The sequence below is a fragment of the Apis mellifera genome, linkage group LG1, assembly GCF_003254395.2.
Source record: "Apis mellifera strain DH4 linkage group LG1, Amel_HAv3.1, whole genome shotgun sequence".
NCBI lineage: Eukaryota > Metazoa > Arthropoda > Insecta > Hymenoptera > Apidae > Apis > Apis mellifera.
Window position 1 is genome coordinate 27,361,037 of NC_037638.1, and position 24,243 is coordinate 27,385,279.

Below are 24,243 nucleotides of genomic sequence, written 5' to 3' on the forward strand. Positions count from 1 at the left end.
TTCTAGCTGCGCGCGGTTAAACGCTCGCCCGCTACGTGCGGCGATCCGATGCGATCTCGATGAAACTAGAAATTAATTATCCACGGTCGCGTGTCTACCAGCCTGAATTAACGAGCCAAATTTCTCCGCAGAGGCCTTAAAGAATACCACATCCCCCGTATCTACTCGGTAAAATTAGAATCGAGAGTTGTGGAAATTGGACAGAGATGAATTCGTACGATCCTTTATTTATATCAACCGTTTGTAATACCATTGAAAAAGAAAATAAGCGTTATATTATTATTATTAGTGTAGGCGTATCTCGAGCTCCCTTCGAGAATTTCCTTTTATCTGCAAATTCGATCGCGACGCGTATTGAATCGAGGGCTATGTTTCGACGGCATCACGGCGCTTCCATCGAGGGGGGCGATAACAACGTTTACATGATACGCCGCGCGAAACGGGAGAGACTGGAGTATCCGCGAACGGAAGTTTAAGGAATGGAACCCCTTGTTCTGGCGTCTTCCTCGCGAACAACGGAGGGAGAGAGGACGAGGAGAGGACGCTTATCGCGAGACACGCGCGATAATAAACGTCTGGTTTACGAGCGTGGAAAGTAAGTAAGTAAGTAAGTAAGTAAGTAGATAGTGGGAACGAAAGGAAACGAGAGGAGAGGAGATGGAAAAATGGGGACGGGCGAGGAAGAAAGGGCGAGAAGGGTTGCGCTGAGACGCGACGCCGTTTGTTTTGCACGCGCCGCCGGAAACGAAAACGCTCCCCCGATAAAAGGGAGGAGTTACGATCGGTGCTCGAGAAAAGAGATTGGCAACCGCGCCCGGATTGTAACGCGATTCGGATCGATATCGCATTAATTGCATGCCTTACCGATTGTGCACTCGCGGTTTTAGTAGGAGCCTCGTCGATGACGCAACCTCTCCTTCTCCTCCGATTTTTTTTTCAAAAATCTTTTCTCTCTCTTTCTCTCTGTCTCTCTCCGCCAATTTTCCAACGGCGAGCGTGATTCTCGTTTCCTCCCTCAAGCGAGAGAACAAAGAAACGCGGCGCGTGGATAATCGGTGCAAAGGAGCGGCAAATAGTTAAACCGCAAGCGTGGTAGAAAGTCGAGGAAAAAGGGAACCGTGATCCGGATTCGTGCTGCGTCTCGAGTAAAGACGATCGTTGGACGAACGGAGAGGAAAGGAGAGGAGGAGGAAAGGGGAGTAAAAAAGCAGACGCGCGTCGGACACGCTATAGCGACGCCCCCGTTGTAAATTAGCTCGCAGGAGGTGAAACGGCGCTGCGCAGGTAACTCGTACGACACAGACAAAGCGGAAGAAAAAAGAAGAGGAGAAAAAGGAACCGCGGAGCGAAATGTAATTGTGCGTGCGTCGGCTCGAGGGGGCCCTCCCCTCCCCTCCCCTCCCCGGCCGACTAATTAAGAGCTCAGGCTAATTCAATTATAATTTATACCTCGAAGGGCGAGGGGCCTCTCTTCTCGGAGCGGATCCTCTCTCTTCTCGCCGGCTCCTAGCCTACGAGCGATCAATTATACCACGGCTAAACGCCACATGTCCACCGAGTATAATAATTTACAACGATTTCGACCTTTCGTCGAGGGGGATGAACGAGATCACGATTGGGGGAGGAGAGACGTCTACTGGAGGAGAGACTAGAGGCAGATCGAGAGGTTCTGGGTTATTTGTTTCGAGTGCATCGAGCGTTCCGCCCATTCCCGAGCATCGCCGTCTTCCACCATCCCTCTCGCCATTTCCGAACCCGCGTTTCTCTCCTCGCCGCCAAAGAGAAATCACGAGAGAGAGAGAGAGAAATAGGCGAAAGCACACGCGTCTCGTGTGGGCGAGATGCACTCGGGGTGACGCGTCCTTGAGATTCCGAGATACGCTTAGAAATCGGTATTGTACACCGTATAGGATATATAAATATTTCTACACCTTCGCGTCAAGGACTTTAACCGTAGCATTGGCTGTCAGAAGAGGTCTGCGCAATTGCGTTGACTATTCGTTGACCTGAATCGAACGAAACGCTCGTAATTGATCGCCTCGATTTATCGATTCGAACGGAGTTTCCATCGATCGATCGTGTTTCGTTTTCGAATCGAATTAATTCCGAACGAAAAATCAAAATCCTTTTCTCCTCCTCTCGCGATAAAAATTATTTTCCCGATTTTTCCACTTTACAAATATCCCATTAATCCCGACGATTATGTCGCTGGAATTCGAGAATTATTTATCAATCGTACGAAACTACTCGGTGAATAATAATTTCTCCTCGTTGGAGCTTGTCCGGCTGTCGGTGTGGGAAATAATTTTTAATTAAACGCAAGCGAATGTGAAACACGTTTCGAAACAAGATGGGTAAACTAGTACCTCGATCAAAATTTCCCGTGATGTTCGTGGTGAAACGGGTCCGCTCGTTTCGTAACGATCGATTAAAATTCCATCGGTTAAAAGCGGCAACAAAATGTCCCTACAAAATCGATGAATGACACCCGCGTACGACACTTGTTCCCCGGTGTACGCGTGCTAGCTCCTGCTGCTTTTTATCGCCTCTTCGGCCCAGCCGAAGATCTAGGCGCAACGATCCATGTTTTCCTCGATCGAATACCTCTTCGTGAGGAGAATGAAAACGGGACGCGAGCACTAATCGTCGGGGCAAAATGTGACAGGTATGATCGAAAATGCAAATCAGGAGAAATCGGTTCGGCGCGAAAATAAGGATTCGCAGAGGTTGGCAAGTCGCGTGACTAGCGCGCATCCATCAACGATTCCGGCCTCTGCACGAGCACACCGCGTCCACATTGTGTCGGAACACAAATTTTATAACCTCGTCCTGTGTTAACGCGATCGATGCGAAGCTTATATATATTTACGAGTCAATTCCATCCGTTTCCAAGTAACTTTTAGTTTATTAACCGAATATTTGATCGTTTCATTGTTTCCTCTCGTATGTATACCCCAACCTTTTTTTTTTTTTTTTTCTATTCCACGAATACCATCGATACCGTGAATGAAATCAGTCGGTTTACAAATTGTTTTCCGCGAAAGAATGAAAATATCGATAAAAATCCGCGTTTAAAAAATTTCTCCGCCGGTACGATCGTTACCCGGTGTATCGTGCGATAAACTGGCAACTGCTTTCAATGGAAATTACGCAATGCACGATACGAGTGCCCATCTTTACGAGAATGTTTACCCACCGAATGGAACATCGCGATCGATCCAATGTTTCCTCGCAATTACGACACGTTCGATATTCGAAAGAAATAGCACCCGAATAAGAAGATGGAAAAATTTCCTTCCCCCTTCTTATTACGTCAATATACAGCGAATTCCCTTTCCTTTACTGAATAAAAATTCTTCGTCTCCTTTATTTTTTTTTTTTCGGATCGTTGTTTCATCGACGTACTAGAATAAAAATTCTTCGTCTCGTTTATTTTTTTTTTTTTTTTTTCGTAATCGAAAGAGAAGAAGAGAGATCGGATCGTTGTTTTATCGATGTACTAGAATAAAAATTCTTTTTTTTTTTTTCGAAAGAAGAGAAGAAGAGAAATCGAATCGTTGTTTTATTGATGTACTAGAATAAAAATTTTTCGTCTCGTTTATTTTTTTTTTTTTCGTAATCGAAAGAAGAGAAGAAGAGAGATCGGATCGACGTACTAGAATAAAAATTCTTCGTTTCATTTTTTTTTTTTTTTCGTAATCGAAAGAAGAGAAGAAGAGAGATCGGATCGACGTACTAGAATAAAAATTCTTCGTCTCGTTTATTTTTTTTTTTTTTCGTAATCGAAAGAAGAGAAGAAGAGAAATCGAATCGTTTTATCGACGTACTAGAATAAAAATTCTTCGTTTCATTTTTTTTTTTTTTCGTAATCGAAAGAAGAGAAGAAGAGAGATCGGATCGACGTACTAGAATAAAAATTCTTCGTCTCTTTTATTTTTTTTTTTTTTCGTAATCGAAAGAAGAGAAGAAGAGAAATCGAATCGTTGTTTTATCGACGTACTAGAATAAAAATTCTTCGTCTCGTTAATTTTTTTTTTCGTAATCGAAAGAAGAGAAGAAGAGAGATCGGATCGTTTTATCGATGGGGAAAAGCGAGGAAGATGAACGGTCGTGTTTGGTGGATAGCGAAAGCGGAAATGCAAAGATGGGGGAACTACGACGCGGCCCTTTCGAAACGAGCGGTGAACAACGGAGGAGGACTCGGGGCACAGTGACCGCGAGTCTAGACGTTGACAAGGGGAGAAGCAAAGAGGACAGAAAAGATGTGCTTCGTGTTCCCTCTATAAATACATTTACCTTGTTTGCGGAGCACTTGTAGTTGGCGGCTTGTATTCGTGGAATGCGACTCACCTCGTGTTTCGATCGGTTTTCTCCCGAGGGACACGCGGTAAAATTTGGTCGAGAAGAACGTCGCTCGAGAGTTTCGAGGCGACCGTTTCTTACCCACGTGTGTACGTACATATGTATACGTATATATGTGTGCGTATACGTATTGGTAAGCACAGTTATTAACCTAATTTCAAATTTCTCGTCCGTCGCCGTTTTGGGAAAGCGCGCCTCGTCTCGTTCGGCAAACGCTCTCGTTTACGCGCCATCGATCGTATTTACCCACGATCGAGGCAATAGATTAGATTGGCATCGAATGCACGCTAAGCATGCGCGAACATCATTGTTCGCAATATCTCTAATTATATTTCTTCGTGGAATCTATCTCTCGAATCGACCAATGTCTTTTACACGTATATGTATATATAAAGATATCGATAATTAAGTTTTCAAGTATTAATACCATTTCTTAATTCGGTATTATATAGGATCGAAGGTAAAGGATTTTTTTTTTTTTTTTTTTCGAAAAAAACTTTCTTCCCGAGTTAAAGCGGTCGTTAAATGTCGTAACACACGAACATAGAAACGACCATGGAACGAGCAATATTATTGATCGATCACGCGGTATATGACAAACTTTATCGTCACGCACGATTTTGCGTCTCGAAAAATCTAAGCATTCTCCGTTTCTATTGGAATTTTTATGACCCGTACGTATAGTGTACAGAAATTTGATTATAAAATTTATAGATCTCGTTACTATAACTTAGGAATGTTATCGTACATTTTTATTAACTTTAGTATCATAAACCGGAATGGCAAAAGCTGGCCTAAAAATCGCAATCTAAAATAGTTGGGCGATAATTTTAAAAATGGGCGAAAAATAGCACGCAAAGAAAAAGAGAAAGAAAGAAATCATAAGAAAAGAAAAAAAGAAAAGCAAAATGTCGCAAAATTAATTGGAATAACGATTACCAGAGAAATGTGTCTCGTGATATTGAAAAAAAAAAAAGAAAAAAAAGTCACGTTGTACGAAATAATGTTATTCATAACCGAAGACTTATGGTTTCGTTAATGGAGCGGAGAGCAACGAGAGCGAACTGTCCTCGTGCTGCAACGACATATTATACGTTCTTCTGCCGATAATGCCTTTGGTCAATAGTCGTGAAGCTCGAACGACACGCACGTAGACGCACTCAGCAGGGCATATACGAGCTCACAGCCTTCGCGCAATGCTAACAGGCCTTTGCGGAAAAAGTTGGCGCCAAAAATATTTACCGTCCGACGGCCACTATACATGAGAGTACTTCAACGCGGATAGAGACGCGGAGAGTCATCGAAACTGCGGTTACATCGGCTATTTTTTTTTTTTTTCATTTTTCTCATTTTATTTCTCTTTTCGCTCTTTCATCGAAAATATCGCCGAGTATAATAAACGATCGGTTCGAAAACCGACCAGTTCGAAATCGCTTTCCTTCTTTTTTCTTCTCTTTTCTTTTCCCCTTCTTTCTTCGATGCAGAAACTATGCGTGTATCGAACTTGCACGTCGCAAGATATAAACTTGTTCGAAAGATCAACACTTTATCGCCATATCTTTTTGAAAAAGATATATATATACTTGGTGTATATAGTTTGAAAAAAATATCGACACGATATTTAAGTTCGATCGAGCGATCTCCGCTTTTTAAAAGTGTTGGAGAACAATAGCGTTAGTGATGTAACTGCAAATGAGAAAAACTTACGTAGATAAACATATTTTCCTCTCATGCCTCGTGCAAAATAAACTGTCATTAACGATCGGTAAATTTCCAGACATATATCTATATATATATATATATATGTATATCTATAATTTCAAAGGACATGATTTATTCCACGTCTCTTTCATCGAAATAAAATTCATAAACGGAGATCAATTTGGATATATCGAAATATGACATATCAAAGTTCGAAGTTAAATTTAATCGAATTTTAAATATATAACGTAAATATGATATCGTTTCGGGAGAAGCGCAATTGAGACCAAATGATTTTTATTATTCTCAAACTGCATAATTCTAATTATTCATCCATTTGCAATAATTATATACGACGATAATAACCACGAAAGTTTGCTGTTTCGCGGCGAAAAAGTATTGGAAAACGTGGCGCATGTTCGATAAAGTTCAATTCGGTACTGTGTATTATTTTCATTCTCCGCGACATATAGACGCCATTGTATTTCCGATAATCTAATCTGATGATAATACTTTGTTCCCTTTGTGCGTGTGTGTGTGTGTTTATGCGTGTTTGAATGTGTCTTCACGTGGGTGTGCGAATCACGTACGAAACAAAGAAATAAAACGAACGAGAAACGTTAAGAAGGTAAACGAGAAACGAAGGGGGAAGAAGAAGAAGAAGAAGAAAAGAGAAGATTATTTTAATTCGAAGGATGATAAAATGGATTCTTTTTTCCTTTTAAGGGGGAAAAGGAATGGTCAAAAATCGAAAAACGAAGCGTCTACTCTGAATTTAATCGGACAATGTTTTCGCAAAATCACGCGGTCATCGATCGGTAGTTATGTAAGCGCCACACAATCCTATCCAAACGCGTATACACCTAAACTCTTATCGAGATTGCTATATTATCGTGAAACCGGTAAAAGACAAGTGAGTATTCGTCTGCTAAATGATAGGTCGGGAAGATTATCGTCTGGCTGATAGAAAATTGCCGATTTAAAAAAAATATAATAATAGGTGCACGAGTATGTGCACAACTCGAGCAATACAATATATGTATTTATATACACATATATATTTTTCTTTCCAACGATAATATTATCCGTTGTAACGTTTAACTAATTAATACCGGTTCTACATTGTAATTACAAACGTTACGTCGCGTTATCGTTTCATCTCGAGCAATAATTGAATTTAACGGTAAACTCTTGGCGAGGCTTGAGTAAAATTTTTTAACGGATTTATCGATATCGATTTAAAAAAACGTTCGATAATTAATAATACTCTTTAAACGTATGTTTTCGCGACAAAAAGTAACAACGGTTTAAATTTATCGCGGTCCGTTGAGCCGAACCGTTTGAAAACACGACGGTGAAATTTAACGTTATTCAACGGGATTGATACGTTTATTCATAAACGGATCGATCCGTTTAATCGTTCGCTGTACAACCTGTATAATATCGTGCCCCCCTATCTCGATCTCGAGGGGGGGGGGCAATCATTCTGTTCGATATCGAACAACCTTTACCTTTCGATTCACGGATGAATTTACCTCGATACGGATCGCACAAGTTATATAGGTACACGTAAAAGTGTGGCGTATAAACGTATAGGCGCAGCAGTCCGTTATGCTGGCACGAGAGGTATATCACTGTGCTTTATCGCGGCCATTAAGGAGACATTAAGTCGGTTGTGCCAAGGAGAACAGCTTGACGGGAAGGGTAAAAATGATTTGGTGGTTTCCGTTCCCTTTCGCAACCCCTTCGAGCACGCCCACCCGTGTTACAACCCGCCAACCCGACGACGATACCGCGTGGATGATACGATTCGACGATACATACTCGTACCACAACGTATATTTTTCTTCCTCCTCTTTTTTTTTCTTTCTCGCGTCTATCTTATCGTTATCTGTCGAGTCTATTGTTGGAAAATTCTTGCGTCTCTTCTTATTAATAACGATAAATGTGACGATCGTCGAGCCGAGTTTAAGAATAACACACCGATCGCTTCACATTTTTCTTTTTTCGAAGAACACGCTCCTCCATTGCGAGAAAAATTTCGTTGTTAACGAAAACACGTTGGAATAATATACAATAATATTGGGCACGAGTCGGGATGTCGCGCGAGATCGGATATATATTTCACAGAAGCAACGATTATATCGCGTAGCCTAGCCTCGTATAAATCATCAAAGCGATAAACCGTGAAGTAACAATCGCGCGAGTGTGCAGGAATAATGGGAGCACCGTGTCGCGCGAGGGTCGCCGATTCCTAGAAGATCGATCGATTTTGTGCACGTAACGTAACGTGCTACGATAGTTCGTTTCTCGAAAGAGACGTCGATCGAACGACGAAGAGAAAGAAGACTCATGGATAAAGTAGAGGGAATCGCGTTTGAAAAGAGGTGAGGGGGGTGCTGTGTTTCGAGAAATCGAGCGAAATAAGAGAGAGGGAGAGAGCGCATTAACATTCCGAACATAAATATCGGCTCAGCTAAGGTATGCAAAGTGCGATCGGCAGAAAATATCCGGCAATTATATTCATTTTGGGGAGGGCGCAACCTAGTCGATGCAGCGCGTCCATCGATCGAGAGACCCTTCCGTTAAGCGAATCCGTAACGAACGTGTCATTTGCGAAACAGTGACCCTTCCCCCCGTCGTATCGACATCGCCGGTAAAAATAGCTGCCAGCTCGATTTTACGTAACGTTATCGCGGAAGCGAACGAGCACCTTCCTAGAAGAAAACGATGAACCTTTTTCCAAACCCTCATCTTGTATGCTTATACGTATATTTATATTGGACCGATCGTTTCTTTAGACGTAAAGAAAAATTATTGGATTAAAGTGTGTTTCTCACGTATGTAAATATATATGTACGAAATGTTAATACGTTTATTTAAACAGTTTGAAAGAAATCGCGAGTATCGATCGAGATTATGAAATTCCTCGTAGCTTCTCGAACCGTAAATATTTTCATTTTCGCGTTGGTTTACGTGACATTATCGTGTCACTTGCGAGGCTCGTTGTATCGTTTCGATTTCATTAAGAATAGTTTAAGGATATCTCTCTTTTCAAATATTTTGCGAAAACTTCGATCCGAACGAGTTTGCATTACCGAATAAAACAAAATTCGCTCAATCAACCGATATTATTAATACGTTCGACGGATGGAAGAACGAATGACGGAAACTCGAGCTATATTTACGAAAGATACGAAGTGGTTCCGTGAAAATAGACTCGATAAACTTACGATCATCTTCTTTCGTAAAAATATATATATATATTTAATCCAGCTCTCCTAGTCTAATTACTTTATCGAGGAATTTCACTTTGTACTTGCACAACGTGATCCCGTCTTTGATTTTATTAAAAAAAATTCCACGAACAAAGCGGAACAACGCGTTCCAAGTGGAACAACGTACGCTTTATGAGACGCGCGTGGAAAACGTATTTCGTCATGGTAAAATAAAACGTGTAACGTTTAAAGAGAAAAATTATATATCGTTTATTAAGCGCGATATCGATGCTCGATCCGCATTGACGGTGCGTGACGGACTCGGTCGTAATCGTGTCGTGTCCGAGTTTGATTATTGGTGGAAAATATTCGACGAATTTCGGGGGAGGAGGAGGGATCGGGTTCGGTTGGGACGCGTGGAAAAAGAGGGCGAGGGGGAGAGAAGGTCGGCGGGGGAAGATATACGAGGAAGAGGGGACGTGGAAGGAGGAAAGGCGGCATTGGCCGCATAATAAATAACGAGTCGATCGTCACGCGTGTGGCAATTCCGGTGGATGATGGTACGTCGATACCGTTGTTGGCCCGCACACCGTTGGCCTCCTCCAACAATTTTCGCTCCCGATCGAACGCCTATGATTATCTGTTACAATACTGATATATCGTCGCACGAGTGATTATTCTCTGATTGAATATGTAATTGCAAGCTGGTCGGCGCGAAATAACAGGCCATTAAGGCTCTGATCCCACGGCCGCGCAAGAATATATTTCTTCGCCGAGCTCCTCTCCTCTCCTTTTCTACGATCGCTCTTTAAATCGTTATTGTTTTTAACATTTAGAGAAAGAGGAAGATTAATTACGAGACGATCGAGGAATCGAATTTTTTCTTCTGTCGGTTTCAAAATGGCAGCTTCGTTATTATCAGTATTCGTATCGTTAAAAGCGATACATCGTCATTAGGATTATTACTCTCCGATTGAACGCGTCCGTTAAGTTGGTGCGCTCGAAATAAGGGGCCATTAGGGTAGGATCAGGCGCGAGAGTGGAGGCGTGAAATCTTTTTCTCGACCCTAATCGATCGGGCTATTAAAGCCAATCGAACAACAGGTCCGCGAATATCTCGAAACGTAACCTCAAATTTACCGAATTTCTCGGCCTAGGTGGTCTTTCCCCGTAAAACGAAATCGTTTCGAGCTAAATCCTCCAGCTTTGTCCCCTGTTTTCCTTCCACCATTAAATTAATCCTTCTCGTTCTCCTCGTTAAACGATAAATAAAGAAATATATAAATACGATCCAAGTTGCGCATTGAGCAACGTTTCGAGTGAAAAAAGAAAAAAGGAAAAAGTTGAACTTATCCACGTTCGATTAATATTTATCGATGTGTATGGACGTAGCGGTTGATACACACGGTGGATACTTCAGAGGCACTCTGTAACCACCGAGTCGAGGCCGCCCGCGTCGTGAACTCGAGATGTTTGTTTGGTTTTCCCACGAAGAATGCCGTGAAGCGCACTCGAAACTCGGGAAGGGGGGGAGAGGACCGTCGAGTATCCGACAGTTTCCAAGACTAGATACTTTGATCGTCGTCGTCGTCGTCGTCGCTCGCCATGTCCTGGAATCGAGGTGCAACGAACAAGATACGAAGCGGAAAGTACCGTAATAACCTAGACCGATCTCCATCGCGCTCACCTTGCGTACAACAGTCAAATAATACAAGTTTGCCAAGCATATCCGCTCTAACTGATAACTGTACAGCAAAAGTTTGTCTGGCCGCTCGGTGGATCTCTTCGATTCTTCTCCTCGGTCCAGTTCTCTTCTTCAGATCGATTCGTAACGTTTTCTAAGAAAACGTTTCGCTTATTACGAACGAAATACCCAGAAGCCGCGAAACAATAACAAATCTGCCCGATAACCGAAACAACAACAATTTCCTGAAATGCCGTTGCCAACGTGTTAAAAATTACAGCCAGGCTGTCTGCTGGTAATACCTCCCTGTTATCTACCTACGTGATATTTACAATACCGCTATCTAACCTAACAGTTATGCGAATATGAGCATTGCTTTCCGCGATTTTCAATCCCGTATTATCATATTTGAAGTATCATAAAGCTCGGAGGAGACGAAAGATTCGAACGAGCGACACACACATATTAAAGAAACGATGCAACGACGTTTGCAGAGATCGACAAGTTTTCAGATACTATTGCGATCGATAAGGAATCACTCGGTGCCGATTCGACAGATGCGAACTCGTGAATTTTTTAAACACACCTCGAGGGGTCGACGTCTCCTCGATAATCGATATTCTCTAAACAGTTTCCTCCTCCCGATACTATTTTTCTTCTACGGTTAATAATTCAAACGCGAGTTTAGAAAGAAGAGAGATAATCGTGGAAGAAATAATAAATTGGCGAGCGAGTGGTGGAGCGACGATATCGATATAAGATGGAATTCCGACGAATCGATCTTCCTTTAAATATTTAGCTTCTCGATCACTGACCCGTCTCAACGAGATCGCGATTGCAAACGCAATCATTCCGATCACGTGGCGCGCGATGCGCCAGCCTCGTAACGCCGGCGACGGCAGTTCGATGTAGCTGACCGATCATGCGACACTTACTTTTACCACCGAAACACCGAGATAAGGAGGGGCCTCTTATCGAGACCCCGTATCGTGTTCCCGAGCCGAGACGACTCGACGTTCGTATCAAAGCGCGCTCCTCTTCGTCGCCGGATTTTTCACCTCTCTCTTCTTAATTTTATCTCGACGTCTGCGCGAGAGTTTTAAGTTTCTGCGGGGAAACATTCGCGTAATATATGTAAATAAAAAAAAAGTATCTCTACTTTTCTCGATCGAGCTAGGAGGAGAGAAACGCCGAGCGGGGCAACAGCTCGTAACGGTGGAATTTTTAGTTGGACGAGTTGTTGGAGCGAGTTCGATGGCCGGCAAAGGGTTGCGCAGGAGGGGGGGTGGAAACGCGGGCAAAACAACACGCGAGAAACTCGCGACAAGTCAGCGAAAAATAAAGTTTTCGCAGCGGCGGCGGCGCCCGAAAACTTGCGAGAACTGCAAGTATCGCTTGGATTCCCAGGTTGAGGGGGGTAACTACGTCGTGAAAGTAGGGAGGCAGGAGAGGGAGGGAGGGAGGATACCGATAACCTGAAGCAAAGTCGATGTCCTCCGGGATGAGGATCCCCGCGATCGACTCGATAAGTTCAATTTGTAAACAGGACGGTCAATAATGGGGGGTTGTTACATCTCGAAGAGTAGAGAAGTTTGACCAGCGCCGATGGGACGAAAAATGGGACGAGAGCAACGACGGGGATTGTACGAACTTTGGCGTCGAAGAATGGTTTGCGAGGATAGAGGTATTTTATCGCGATACGCGTTCTTGTTGAAACGTGTTACGAGGCTACGGAATTTTACAAACATCCGTTAGAAAAAAGAAATGTATATAAAAGTTTGCCAAAAAATGTTGACGACGTTCGAGCTTATTCAAAGCATCGAGTTCGATATCGAAGAATCGACATACCTCGATAACTGCAATTAAAATATATATTTATCAGAGAAAATGTTGGAAGAAAAACGTACACGTGCGTGAAGCGAGAAAAATACGTGAAAAACAGAGAGAGAGAGAGAGAGAGGGAAAGGTTTATGGTAAGCGTTTATTAAAAAAAATAAAATCGGTCGACCTTCTCGTTTCACGTTCGACGTGGCTGTCATCACTGTTGTGGCATCCCATTAAACTTTCACGACATAAAAATTAATTGGTGGCAGGGCAGTCGCTGCACAAGACACTCGTTAGAGGGTCCAGAGATCCCAGTGACGTCAGGCATAGTAACGAGGATATGGGGGCCGACTTTCATGTCCTGTCTCCTCTACCCTTATAGAAGGTTGGCATGCATGGTGGTAGTCGATTCATCGAGTGGATCCCCGTCCCGTTCGTGCTACTTGGCCGTTCATTGTGATTTACACGATCATTAACGATACCGACCACCGGAGAAAAAGAGATTTACGCCGTTTCGGGGGAAACAGCTGTCTCTCCAAGATTATACCGGCCTGTTACGAACACCGGGCTAGCTGTACCAACCTTCACCGTCCAAAATCTTTTTACGATTCGTCTAGCTCGTTATTCTTCCAATCCCGAAATTATGCTCGTCATCGACTTTTTATCTAGCTTGGACGAACCTATACGTTTCCTTACACCGATAAAGGATTCGTAGCTGGCCCTATTTCATTTTACGCATAAATTTATCTTTACGACCACCTTTCCTAGACACGGCCTATCCTTAATTGAGATATCTTTACGAAACATTCGTATCGGAGGCAATAACGCTACATATATGTGTGTGTGTGTGTGTGTGTATCGCAGGCAGATTTTCAAAAGGATGATTTTCGAGAGTGATCTCGTAACGAGATATAATTACGATTTAATTAATTTGATACTTTCCCCTCTCATAAAACTCGAACAAACAAGAAGAAGAAGAAGAGGAAGAAGAAGAAAGGAAAAAGAGAAGGAGTATTTAGTTATAAATGTCTCGGTGCAAGAGCATGTAATTTTCTACCTCGATACGATACTATTTGTAAATCACACCGGTTATTGAATTTATTAACGGGAGGTAGTCCCTCTTCCGGCTCTTCTTTCTCCCGGTCTCTCCCCTCTCGTCCAATCATGGAACGGGCTGATTGACTTTTTAATTGAACCACCGCGCCTGCCAATTACTACTCGCCTTCCTTCCGTCCTCTTTACGCGTGTACAAATTTCGCTTCGCCATCCCCTCTCCCCTCTCGACCCCTTCCAACCATTTATCAGAGTTACGCGACGTATACGCGATGCGTGTAGAAAATATTTGAAAATCCATCTGAAAATACGATAAGATCGTCGTTGCGACGTGAAAGATCGGCAATGAAACAATTTGAAGAAAGAAGAGGAAGAAAGGAATCCTTCGAATCGGTCGAACGTATCCCTTCCTGGAAGTAGCACGGTTCATCAATCGGTTATTAAAGATGCGAGGCGTGTCTGTGGATGACGATACACTGGCAGCGAGATAATTTATTATATTATATACGCGATATATATTCTCCGTGCAGGTTATAATAAAATGTATAAAATGTAATTTTCTACGCGTATAATTTGCACGCAATTTCGTACGTATATTAAAATATTTCGTCTCGAGAAATTTCTCCCTTTTTTCGTTTATAAAAAGATACGAGGTGTTTTTATATATATATATTTCGAACGAATTGAAAACGTATTGGCCGTGCGTTCAATCGTCGAATATGAAGCTTATCTTTAAACTCGAACGATCCATTAATACGTACAATAAAACAAACTTTTAAATTGTTTTTTTCGATAAGAATGTGTCTCCGTTGAAAATAATTCTATAATTAGAAAAATTGGGCGAATATTATCTCGCTTATTGATAATTTAAAAATATAATCGGGCAATAATTCGTCAAGGATAATACGTAATACTTTGATCCAATTTTAACAAGAATCGCTAATTTTTCACGTTTAAAATCCAAATCTCTTTATAATTCCCCTCATTTATTCGTATCGATCGAAGCGGATTTTTTTCATAAACGATTCCATAATACTCCGTATCAATGTTTCCATAACTTTTCATATCTCTCATATCCATTTATTTAAGCAAAATTTTCATATTATAAAAGAACGTGATTACAATCGTATACATAATAACTTTATTAAATTAACAATTAGAATTATTCTCATAAATATGAATCTTCATGGATAAGCGAAAAAAAAATTATTTTATATTCGCAAACGATAGATGAGAAAACGGATTTAAAGAATAGAACGGATGAAAACTTCGTATTGGAAACTATCGTACTTCAGAATCGCAATAAAAATACGCGATTTTTCTCGCGATTGAACCGAAACGCAAAGTTGGAAGTTTGGCGGAGGGAAACGAGTCGGCTGGTTCGTGGTTTCGAAATCGATGGGAGAGCATGAATCGGTAGAGAAATACAAAGTAGTAGTAGTAGTAGTAGTAATAGTGGTGGTGGAGAAACGATCGAACGAACCGGTGGCAAAGTTTTTTACGTCGGTGGCAGACGAGCCGCTCCACGACACGTGGAGGAAAGGGTGTCGCATAATCGATCGCGAGAAGTGCTTTACGTATTTCCCTGTCGTCTATCGGAGAACAATGAGTCCTGCCACGCGAGCGCGTGGGCAGAAAAGGCGAACGAACGGTCCCCATTATTTCGCGAGGGTGGGAACGCACAACGCACGGCCGTGCGTGCGAACCTAAACTCCCTCTCTCTCTCTCTCTCTCTCTCCCTCTCCCTCCCCTCTACACATCTTTTATACTTTATATACGAACGCGCGTACCCAGCTTCTCCATATGCTTCTTTGCGGCCAAATCTTGGATATTTCCCAGGGAGGCGACATTAAAAGTGCAATAGCCCGATCTGGATGCGGCCTCGGCGTTCGGTTAACGACCGTCACAAATGGTCGCGTTTTGGCTCGCCTTTCCCCTTTCGGGCTAATAACAAGGGGGGGGAAAAAAATAGAAAGATAGGCGAAATGAACGTGGCAAAATCGTACGTCGCGCGCCGTTTGCCCGCGGTTCCTTCGCCCCAGATCCATCAACGTGGATCCTCGATCACGTTGTTAAACCAGAAAACCCGTATTGTGTCCCGTATTTGCGAGCACAGGGGAGGAGGGAGGGGGGGCTGGCCGCCTCGCTGTTCTTTTCTCCCGTCTGGCGATTCCTGGCCTCCGAATGGATCGATCGGTTAACGTCTCGCTCCTCCTCGTCGTATAATCTACAAAACTACGAGAACTCGAGTTATCTCTTCCCCATACGGGATACCTTCTTTTCCAACTCGATTTCAATTCTATCGTCGAATGCGTTACTTTAAAACGAGCGGAAATTGCACCGTTTCGAACCATCGACTCTATCTATAATGCACGATGATTCACGACGAATAGCAAAAGAAATGAAAATACGAGAGGGGGGAAGAAACGAAGTGCTCGTCGAAGAGCACGAGTAAAATACAAGGTAAGCGGAGGATCCGTGGAAGAAATAAGAGTAAGCTCGTACGACTCGCAGCATACCCGATGGTTACGGTAGTGGTAGTCTTCCTGGCAGCAGCAGCAGCAGCTGTTGGAAACCGCGCGCGTAATTTCGAAGGATTAGCCGCGTTACCTTACACCGATTCGACGTTGTATACGCCCCGTAACGAACACGGGACGTAGAAATATCACGCGTTGCACACCGGGTAGCGCTGGTAGCATCGAGGCAGCGCACACCGTGGCGGGAGGACCGCCTCTCGCGTCTGCCTCGGGCTCGAAACTCAATCTGACGGCCGAGACGTTTGGCGCCGACTGGCCAGCCGTCAATCATCGCCGATACGAGTCGAGAACGTTGCACGATCGAGGAGCAACGCTTCCTCCTGCAAATCGTATCACGGCAAATCGAACGGCGTTATCGGATTATCGAAAGGATCGAACGAACGTTGCCTTGTTCTCCCTCACACTTTTGTTCCATTTGGGAACGAAAGCGTCGTTATATAATTATAAAACGGGAAGCAAGATTCGAATGCGCGCGTACAACGATTGTAAATCCATTTGATCAAACGATCCGATGAATGGAGAAGCTTTTTACCGAGCTCTTTATATTCGCCGATCTCGAGGCAAAGCCGTTGCACGTGTTATCGTCGGCGGTATTGAAATCTACAACCTGAACGCATGCGTTTGGCCGTGTCACTCTTTCAATCGCTCCCCCGTGCAGTCTGGAACTGCGTGCGCTTATGCGCATGAAGGGAGAATGAGTACGCGCGATACGCACGGCGTTAAGTTACTTTCATACTGTGTTTGTTACGCGGCCGTACTCTTTCAAACAGCCTTACTGGAAATTCCTATTAAACAACGATGACGTTAGGTCGTTGTTCGAACTCTCGCACTCCCCCTTCGCATTAAATCGAGCCGAGCAGAAATAACTTTGAATTATAAATCGGAATCGACTGATTTCTTTTTCTTCCCCTTCCCTCCTTTTTCTCCGCGATGGGATGGGAGGAGAATACGTGGAATTCTAGGCTAGAGGAGAGAAGGGGGCAAGCGTCTATCTTCGGCTCGACCGGTCGATCGGCCGATCGCCGTCCCCCGAGCCGAGATAAGTCTAACTAAAAATCGTCGGTTGGTACACCTGGTGCCAACGAGGAGAGAGAGAGAGAGGGAAACACCATTACCCTCGTAAACGAAGAGAACCTTTACTCGCCACGCATTATCGAAGCTGGTAATTGACCAAATTATCGATAAGAAATTGCCGCTCGATCTCTGAGAAAATCTCACTCCCGTGTGAACTCTCGTTCCATCGTTACCCAATCGAAGGCGACAAAGTGAGGTTCGGGTTGAATCGAAACGGCGATAAAGGTAATGGATCTTCTATTGGAGCATCGAAAAGCACGCCGAAGAATCCTCGACTTTCCATTCCGTTCGACAACCGCTGGTTACACGGTCGATTTCGAAGTCGGGCGAGACGCCCGCAACTTGGAAACTTATTGAAAGAGGGGAGATTTGAAAAACTTTCTCCCGTAACGAAACGTTACAAGTGGTCGCTCGTGAATTTCTCACGATACGTTTTGCCACGATATATCGTTCGCTCCAACGAGATGAGATCACGTAAGAAAATTAATTCTACAAAACCGGGAATGGAAATCGCGTGGAGGAGGAGATTCGTTGAAATTTTCTTCTAGAGAAAAACGAAAATAATGTTTGGACGCTGTTACGTCCACGATGCTCGAAAGCTATTCGACGAAGCCTTACCTCTATAGTATTCGATATCAATCCGTGACACGAGGCGGATAATATCGTTACCGCGACCTTGTTTTCCCTGATTGGATTGCCCTCGTACTTGTATCGCTATAAGCTACTATTCGATACACTCTGTCGAAAAAAAAAAGAAAGAAAGAAAGAAAGAAAGAAGGAAAAAGAAAGTAAAAAGAACCGCGCGATCGATTTGAAATATTTTATGCGCGAGTATAAAATGTGTGTATATCTATATATATGGTTGTAGAAAAATTTATAAAAATTACGAAGAGAGGCTCATCGAATCGATTTGCAAACAATACCAGTGAACAAGATTTAAAACGTTTCACTTTGCGTATTCTTGCGACGCACGTCAATAATGGATCGAAGTGCATCATCGGATCGGTACAACCGGATTTACGTTCGCTAAAATCTTTCTTGTGTTCGCTTGTTATTCATCTTAGCACATGTATGCCGCCAGTATTTAAAATGTTTGCGCGTTTGTAACGCGAATCGTGGCTCGCGAGTCGCGTCACATTCGTAGAACATTGTCCGTATCCAGGTCGGTACACGAGGAAAATTCTCCTAACAATTACACATATCCCTGGAATCGTTTTCCTTTCTTTTTTTTCTCTTTTCACGATCGCGTTAAATCGAGGCTTGCTTAAATTTTCGATTCGAATAAAAAGATTCGCCGGCCCGAAATTACGAAAATACGATAGAAGTATTTGAAAAATAAAGGGGGAAGAATAATTGGAGGCAAATGTAATTGACCGGTTCGTTATCGTGGACGTACACGAGGTGGAGACAGATTACGTTATCGAGACATGTGTTCGATGTGTGTAAAAATAACAGGCCGATCTATCGTTGGAGAATTAGTCAAATGTGAAATGTATATATTTCGTTGCGTTTCGTTTACGATACGAATAAGTTTTAACGCGATCGAATGGAAAAAAGATTTGGAAATTTATCTCGCGTTTCGCTTCGATTTTCCCTTTCCAACAATTCGTTTAAAATCGCATTTTCGAATCTTTCCTTCCCGTCTCGCTACTGATTTTATACAAGATAAAACCGTGAAATCAAGTTGACCGTGAAAAATCAGAATTTCGATAAGAAATTGCACAAAGCTAACCGTACTATCTTACGTACGAGAGACAAAAGAAAACGATCCCGCTTGATGATTTATCGTTTCGAAAGAAAGAGAGAAAGAAAGAAAGGAGGAGAGGAAGGTTCACATCGATCGAAGATTATTTCGGAACGACAGAAACGAAGGAAGAGATAGAGTAAGAGATAAGGGAGGAGAGAGAGAAATACGGAAGAAAGTGGAACGGTGTTGGGGACCCAGACAGTCTATGCGATCGTTGCTTAATCGGACGAGTCTCATTCAGAAAGCATTTTAATTGCGCGTTTCCCTTATCTAAAATATGTTTCCTTATCGTCCACCGTATCGTTTGATTTTCTAACTGACAATCCATCGTTTTCGATAACAAACCAAGTAACAGAATTCTATCGTCGTTGGTTACATCAAACGCCAAGATCCGTCGCTAAACGCGAAATTCATTCTCGTACCTGCGTTCTTTCTTCGAAATATAACATTCTCTGATATCTGATTCAACGAGATATCGTTCGAATCTCTGGCCAAAAAACGAGCGAACCGAGAGAGACGATGAAATTTTACGAAATTTCAAATCGAAGAAAAAGTATCTTTATCGATTATTAAACGTTGTGAAATACGCATGGTAAAATTGCGTACTTGCATCATCGGGCAGAGATTTATCGAAATAATTAATGAATTCCGTTGAATGAAATAGAATTCAAAGACGCACCGATCGCGATCTTCGTAAAATTCCGTTCTACGCGACGCAAGATTCCCGATGCGCGTCTGAAAAGAAGAAATATTAGTTCCACGTCTCGCGTCTTCTATTTGCCTACGCTTTCCTGACGCTTCACCCCCTGCCAGCCAAAGTACCGTTACCCAACTATATACTACCCAGAATACGTATACGCATCGTCCCTCTTTTAATCGCGTTATTCGTCGAAATATTATATCATGTTGGTGGAGGGAAGGGGGAGAGAAAAAGAAAAGCTGACGAAGGGAGGGAAGACAGAGAAGAAGGCGGAAGAATCGGGTAGGCAGTGTACACTTACATTTGGTTGCGCGTTAGACGATGTAGAGCGACGAGATCGTGAAGAGAGCGCGTAATCCGAAGCGGACGTCATCCCAGTATTCGTGTACGAAAACCTTTGTCAGCCCGGAGTCAGGATCATTCACCACCGGTCGTCGCGTGCGCACTCGCGACCACTACCACCAACGGGACACACTGGCACACCGCACCACCGAGCATGCAGCCAAGGGGGTGATCGGGAGAGCGCGTGGATATCGAGAGGACTGGATTCGAGGCGAACGCGCACGTGTGTATACGATCACGAGGCACAACGTGGAAAGCGTTCAAGTGTCCGAGTATCGGGGCGGACACGAGGAGATCGTTTGTCCATCCGATCCCTTTCGAGTCATTTTTAATCGGGATCGGGATGGGATGGTAGGATGGACGGAGGAAGGAAGGAAGGAAGGAGGAGGGGAAGAAAGGGGCGAGGAAAAACGTCTCGAGCTCGTGGAAAATGAAAGAAAACGGTTCACTCACGTGCTTAAAGTGAGACGCATCCAGGCGCGTTGCGTCAGCAGCGTCGACGCATCGCGTCGGGCTGGCCTTCTGGAGCTACTTTCAAAATCCTTGCATTCAGCGCTCGTTATGCGTTATTTTCTTCCTCCGTTGACCAGATACTTTCCACCCACTTCCACTTCTCCCATCGATTTCTCGCCGATTCTCCAAAATTTTCTCGCGCACCGTTTCTTTTCAACTTTTTCCTTTACTCTCTCGTGTCTCGATCGGTCCACGATCGATCAACGTACGACCAATGTACGATCGATATATCGTACGGGATCGGTTAAACAGATTTTTCGCGCAGGGGGGGGGGGGAGAAAAATAAAAGCGAGAAAAGCGGGAAAAATGTACGCGGGGAGATCGGCGACGGCGCACTGGAGCGTAAACGCAGACGAGAGTTACGCGATCCCGATCGATCGGCTCGCACCCACCATCATCACCACGATCGAGCCAACGATCAACGCGATCGGCAACGGTATAAACTCCTCACTCGCATCGGGCACTTTATTTGTCTCGAGATCGCGATCGTTCTTCACCCCCCTTTGCGAAACGATCGTTCGGAACGCACTTTCTCACTTGTGTCGGAAGGTGGAAACGGCGGCAACGGTAAGAACCCCGGCGCAGCGCAGGTAGCACGAAACCACTGGGCGCACTTGGATTTGCGCCAACATCTTTGTGACTAGGTGGCCGCTAACGTTGCTGGAGATGGTTGGCGCTCGGCCAAAGTGGCGTGTTACGATGCGAACAGGGTGAACTCTCTCTCTCTTCCTCTCCCCTGGTGAAAAGAAAAAAAAAAAGGCCGAGGAAAGAGGAGGATACTCTCTCAGGGGCCAATCTGCGTCCGTAAGAAACTTTTTCTTCTTCTTCTTCCTCTTCTTCTTCCTCCTCCTCCTCCTCCTCCTCCTCCTCCACCTCCTCCTCCTCCTGTTCCCTCGCTCGATGCGGCGATGAGAAACGAAAAAACACGAGAAAGGGGAAAAAGAGACGGAATCGGTGGCGGTGGTCGATAATGGTTGCGTTTCGGTGGAGCGGAGGAGATTGGGGAATCGGCCGAACGGATCAACACGTTGGAGCACGGCGCGTTGTCACTGCACGGGCACAACTACGGCGTAGCGGCGACGGTGGGAGCGCAACAACACGAGCGTGGAACGCGTAGCGCTCGGCGATATACAACCGCTGCTTGTGAGAGTCGCGGAGGCTCGGAGGCGCGCGAGTCAGCCCTACTAGTGTTCGCTCCTCGCTTACCTGGCCGCTGCCCTGCTGCCGTTCCTTGCCTAGCCCCTACCCCCACCCCTCCCCTCCACTCCTTCCGTACACGAGCCTGCCCCTCCACTCCTCCTACTATCTCTCTCTCTCTTACTACCCCCTCCTAAATGTCTCTTTCCCACTCTCTCTCTCTCCCCCTCCCTTCCTCAACTTTTCCTCTCTCTCTCTCTCTCCCCCTCTCTCTTCGCTCCTTTTCATCCCCTGCCCCTCTCGCTTTTTGCCTCCCCATCGACCCTTTCGTTTACCCTCGCAACCCTACCGATACACGCTCTTTCCATCCGTCCGTCCGTCCGTCCTTCCTTTCTCGCGTGCGATGCCGGCGCTGCTACGTTCGCTGCTAACGAAACGCGCGCAAAAAACCATGTCGATACGATGTTCCACGATGGGTTGGTTAAAGTCGATGCGGTTGTTTGACTCGAGCGTGATTTCAAAAAAATGGGGGAACGACCCTTTTTCAACAGGTACCGTTTCGATAATGTCGTTCGTTTCGCTTTCTCCTTCGCGTTTTCGTTGTATTGGCGAAACAGAGAGAGAGAGAGAGAGAGAGAGAGAGGAACGATAATCGATACTCGTGATCATACATTTTTTTATCGATAAACGTAACATTTCCTTCGATAAATCAACGTCGAAGAAATTCACCGTTTTTTCGTTTTCCAATAATTCGTTCCTTTTCCACGATAGTCTATCGTTCGTTTTCGAAAATTTTATAAACTCGCTCGGTATATATAATTTTACAGATTTATCGATTCTTGTTTCTTTTTCCTTCTTCCGATTTCAATTGCAACGATTTAAAAAATCGTTGCATTTAATTTAAAAGTGGAAATCGCGAAAACAACGAAAACGATACGGCCGCGTGTGCGTTCGATATTCCATCGATTCTTTTCTTCTTTTTTTCTCTCTCTCTCTCTCTCTCCATGCTCGATCGTCGCTTATTATTATTATTTTTATTTCGCAGCGACCGAATGACGGCCACAGCGATATAAATTACACACATCCGCACGGCCCGTCTTCTCGTTCTTGGATCGAGCGTATATACATCGAGGATGACGACGCGCCGTTGCGTCGTCGTTACGCAATCCGAACGAACCAAGGTGATCGAAGTTTGTTTTCCCGTGTCAACGCCACGGTTATTATTTTACTTTATATTATAATCGATCGAGCCGAGTTTCGACGCGCGAAAACAATTTGAAGGGAAGAAAGGAGGGAGAAGAGTTTCGGTAATCGAGGCAACATCGAGTTGAACAGGCAACGGCCTCTCGACGCGACGCAAGATAATTAACCATATCGATCGAACGAAAGCGAAATCGAACGGGGAACGTCCCGCGGAAACGGAGAGTCGCGCGTCTGCTTTCCACTCACCGTTCTCTCGTCGTCGCGTCCCCAGTGGTGGAGAATTACATTGCGCGTGCAAGCGTTTCGCATAGGTGTTGCATCGCTCGCGGCAGAACGAATTGCTGCGCATTCCGCGCTTCCCAATTTTTCTAACTCGTAGCCCAGGAGGACTCGCAGTCTCGGCAGTTTGCTTACGAGCGAGAAATCCGATACCCCGACAACAGATAACAAAAACGATACGCGATACAACAAACGAATTTAAATCGCTTACTAGCCTCGCAACTTTTTAAATACGTCGTTTTAAGTGCGTCGTACGATTTTTTCTTTCCCTTTCTCTCTTCTTTTTCTTCTTCTAAATAGAATCAAACGGTTCACCAACGATATCCCGAATTTTTTAAAAATCGAAGAAATCCGAATAGTGGAAGCCAATATTTGCTCCGAGCGTCGTTAATTAATTTCTTGCCGGGAACTGTTTGAAAGAGGATCGGTGGGTAGAAATTCATGGAAAAAGAGGCGAAGCCAAGATTCGTTCGCCTCTTATTAGAGTTCCGGCTAAAGTTGTCGCCAAAATTCGAATGGTCTAATTTTCCGTTCACGGAAAAGGGAGGAACTTGTTGTTCGAGAGAGAGAGAGTTTGGCACCTCGCAGGGCCGTATTGACACAGTTCTCCCGCCACGTTCCCCCGATTCTACGTAAATCTCTGCTCCCCCTAAAAACGGAGAGGGGAAGACCCGTTACGCAAAACGATCGGCCGCACTAAGTAAAAAATTAAATGAAGCGCGTTCGTTGTTTTGAAATAAGCTCGGCAAACAGTTTCGCTACGCTCCTCAAGTGTTCGGCACGTTTGATCGTGGCGAGACACGATCCTTTATCTCGGCTATCTCGGCTATCTGGTTGGTGTCGTGCTACCTAACGACGACGCGCAACAC

The 24,243-nt window shown here is 44.2% G+C and overlaps 1 protein-coding gene across 4 annotated transcripts in view; it reads right to left on the reverse strand.

Annotated features, from left to right (window-relative positions):
- The window catches only part of LOC113219412 (fibroblast growth factor 17-like), an 85,348-nt gene that overhangs the window by 26,717 nt on the left and 34,388 nt on the right, over positions 1–24,243 (reverse strand). Inside the window, exon 1 of one of the 4 annotated variants that reach the window (XM_026446307.1) lies at positions 20,696–21,957. The exons of 2 other annotated variants lie outside the window; for them this stretch is intronic. In XM_026446307.1, the coding sequence (XP_026302092.1) occupies positions 20,696–20,715 (20 nt within the window). In that variant the 5' untranslated portion in view covers positions 20,716–21,957. Of the gene's footprint in view, positions 1–20,201; positions 21,958–24,243 lie in introns of those variants that run through there. One more of the 4 variants, XM_026446310.1, reaches the window with a different exon arrangement.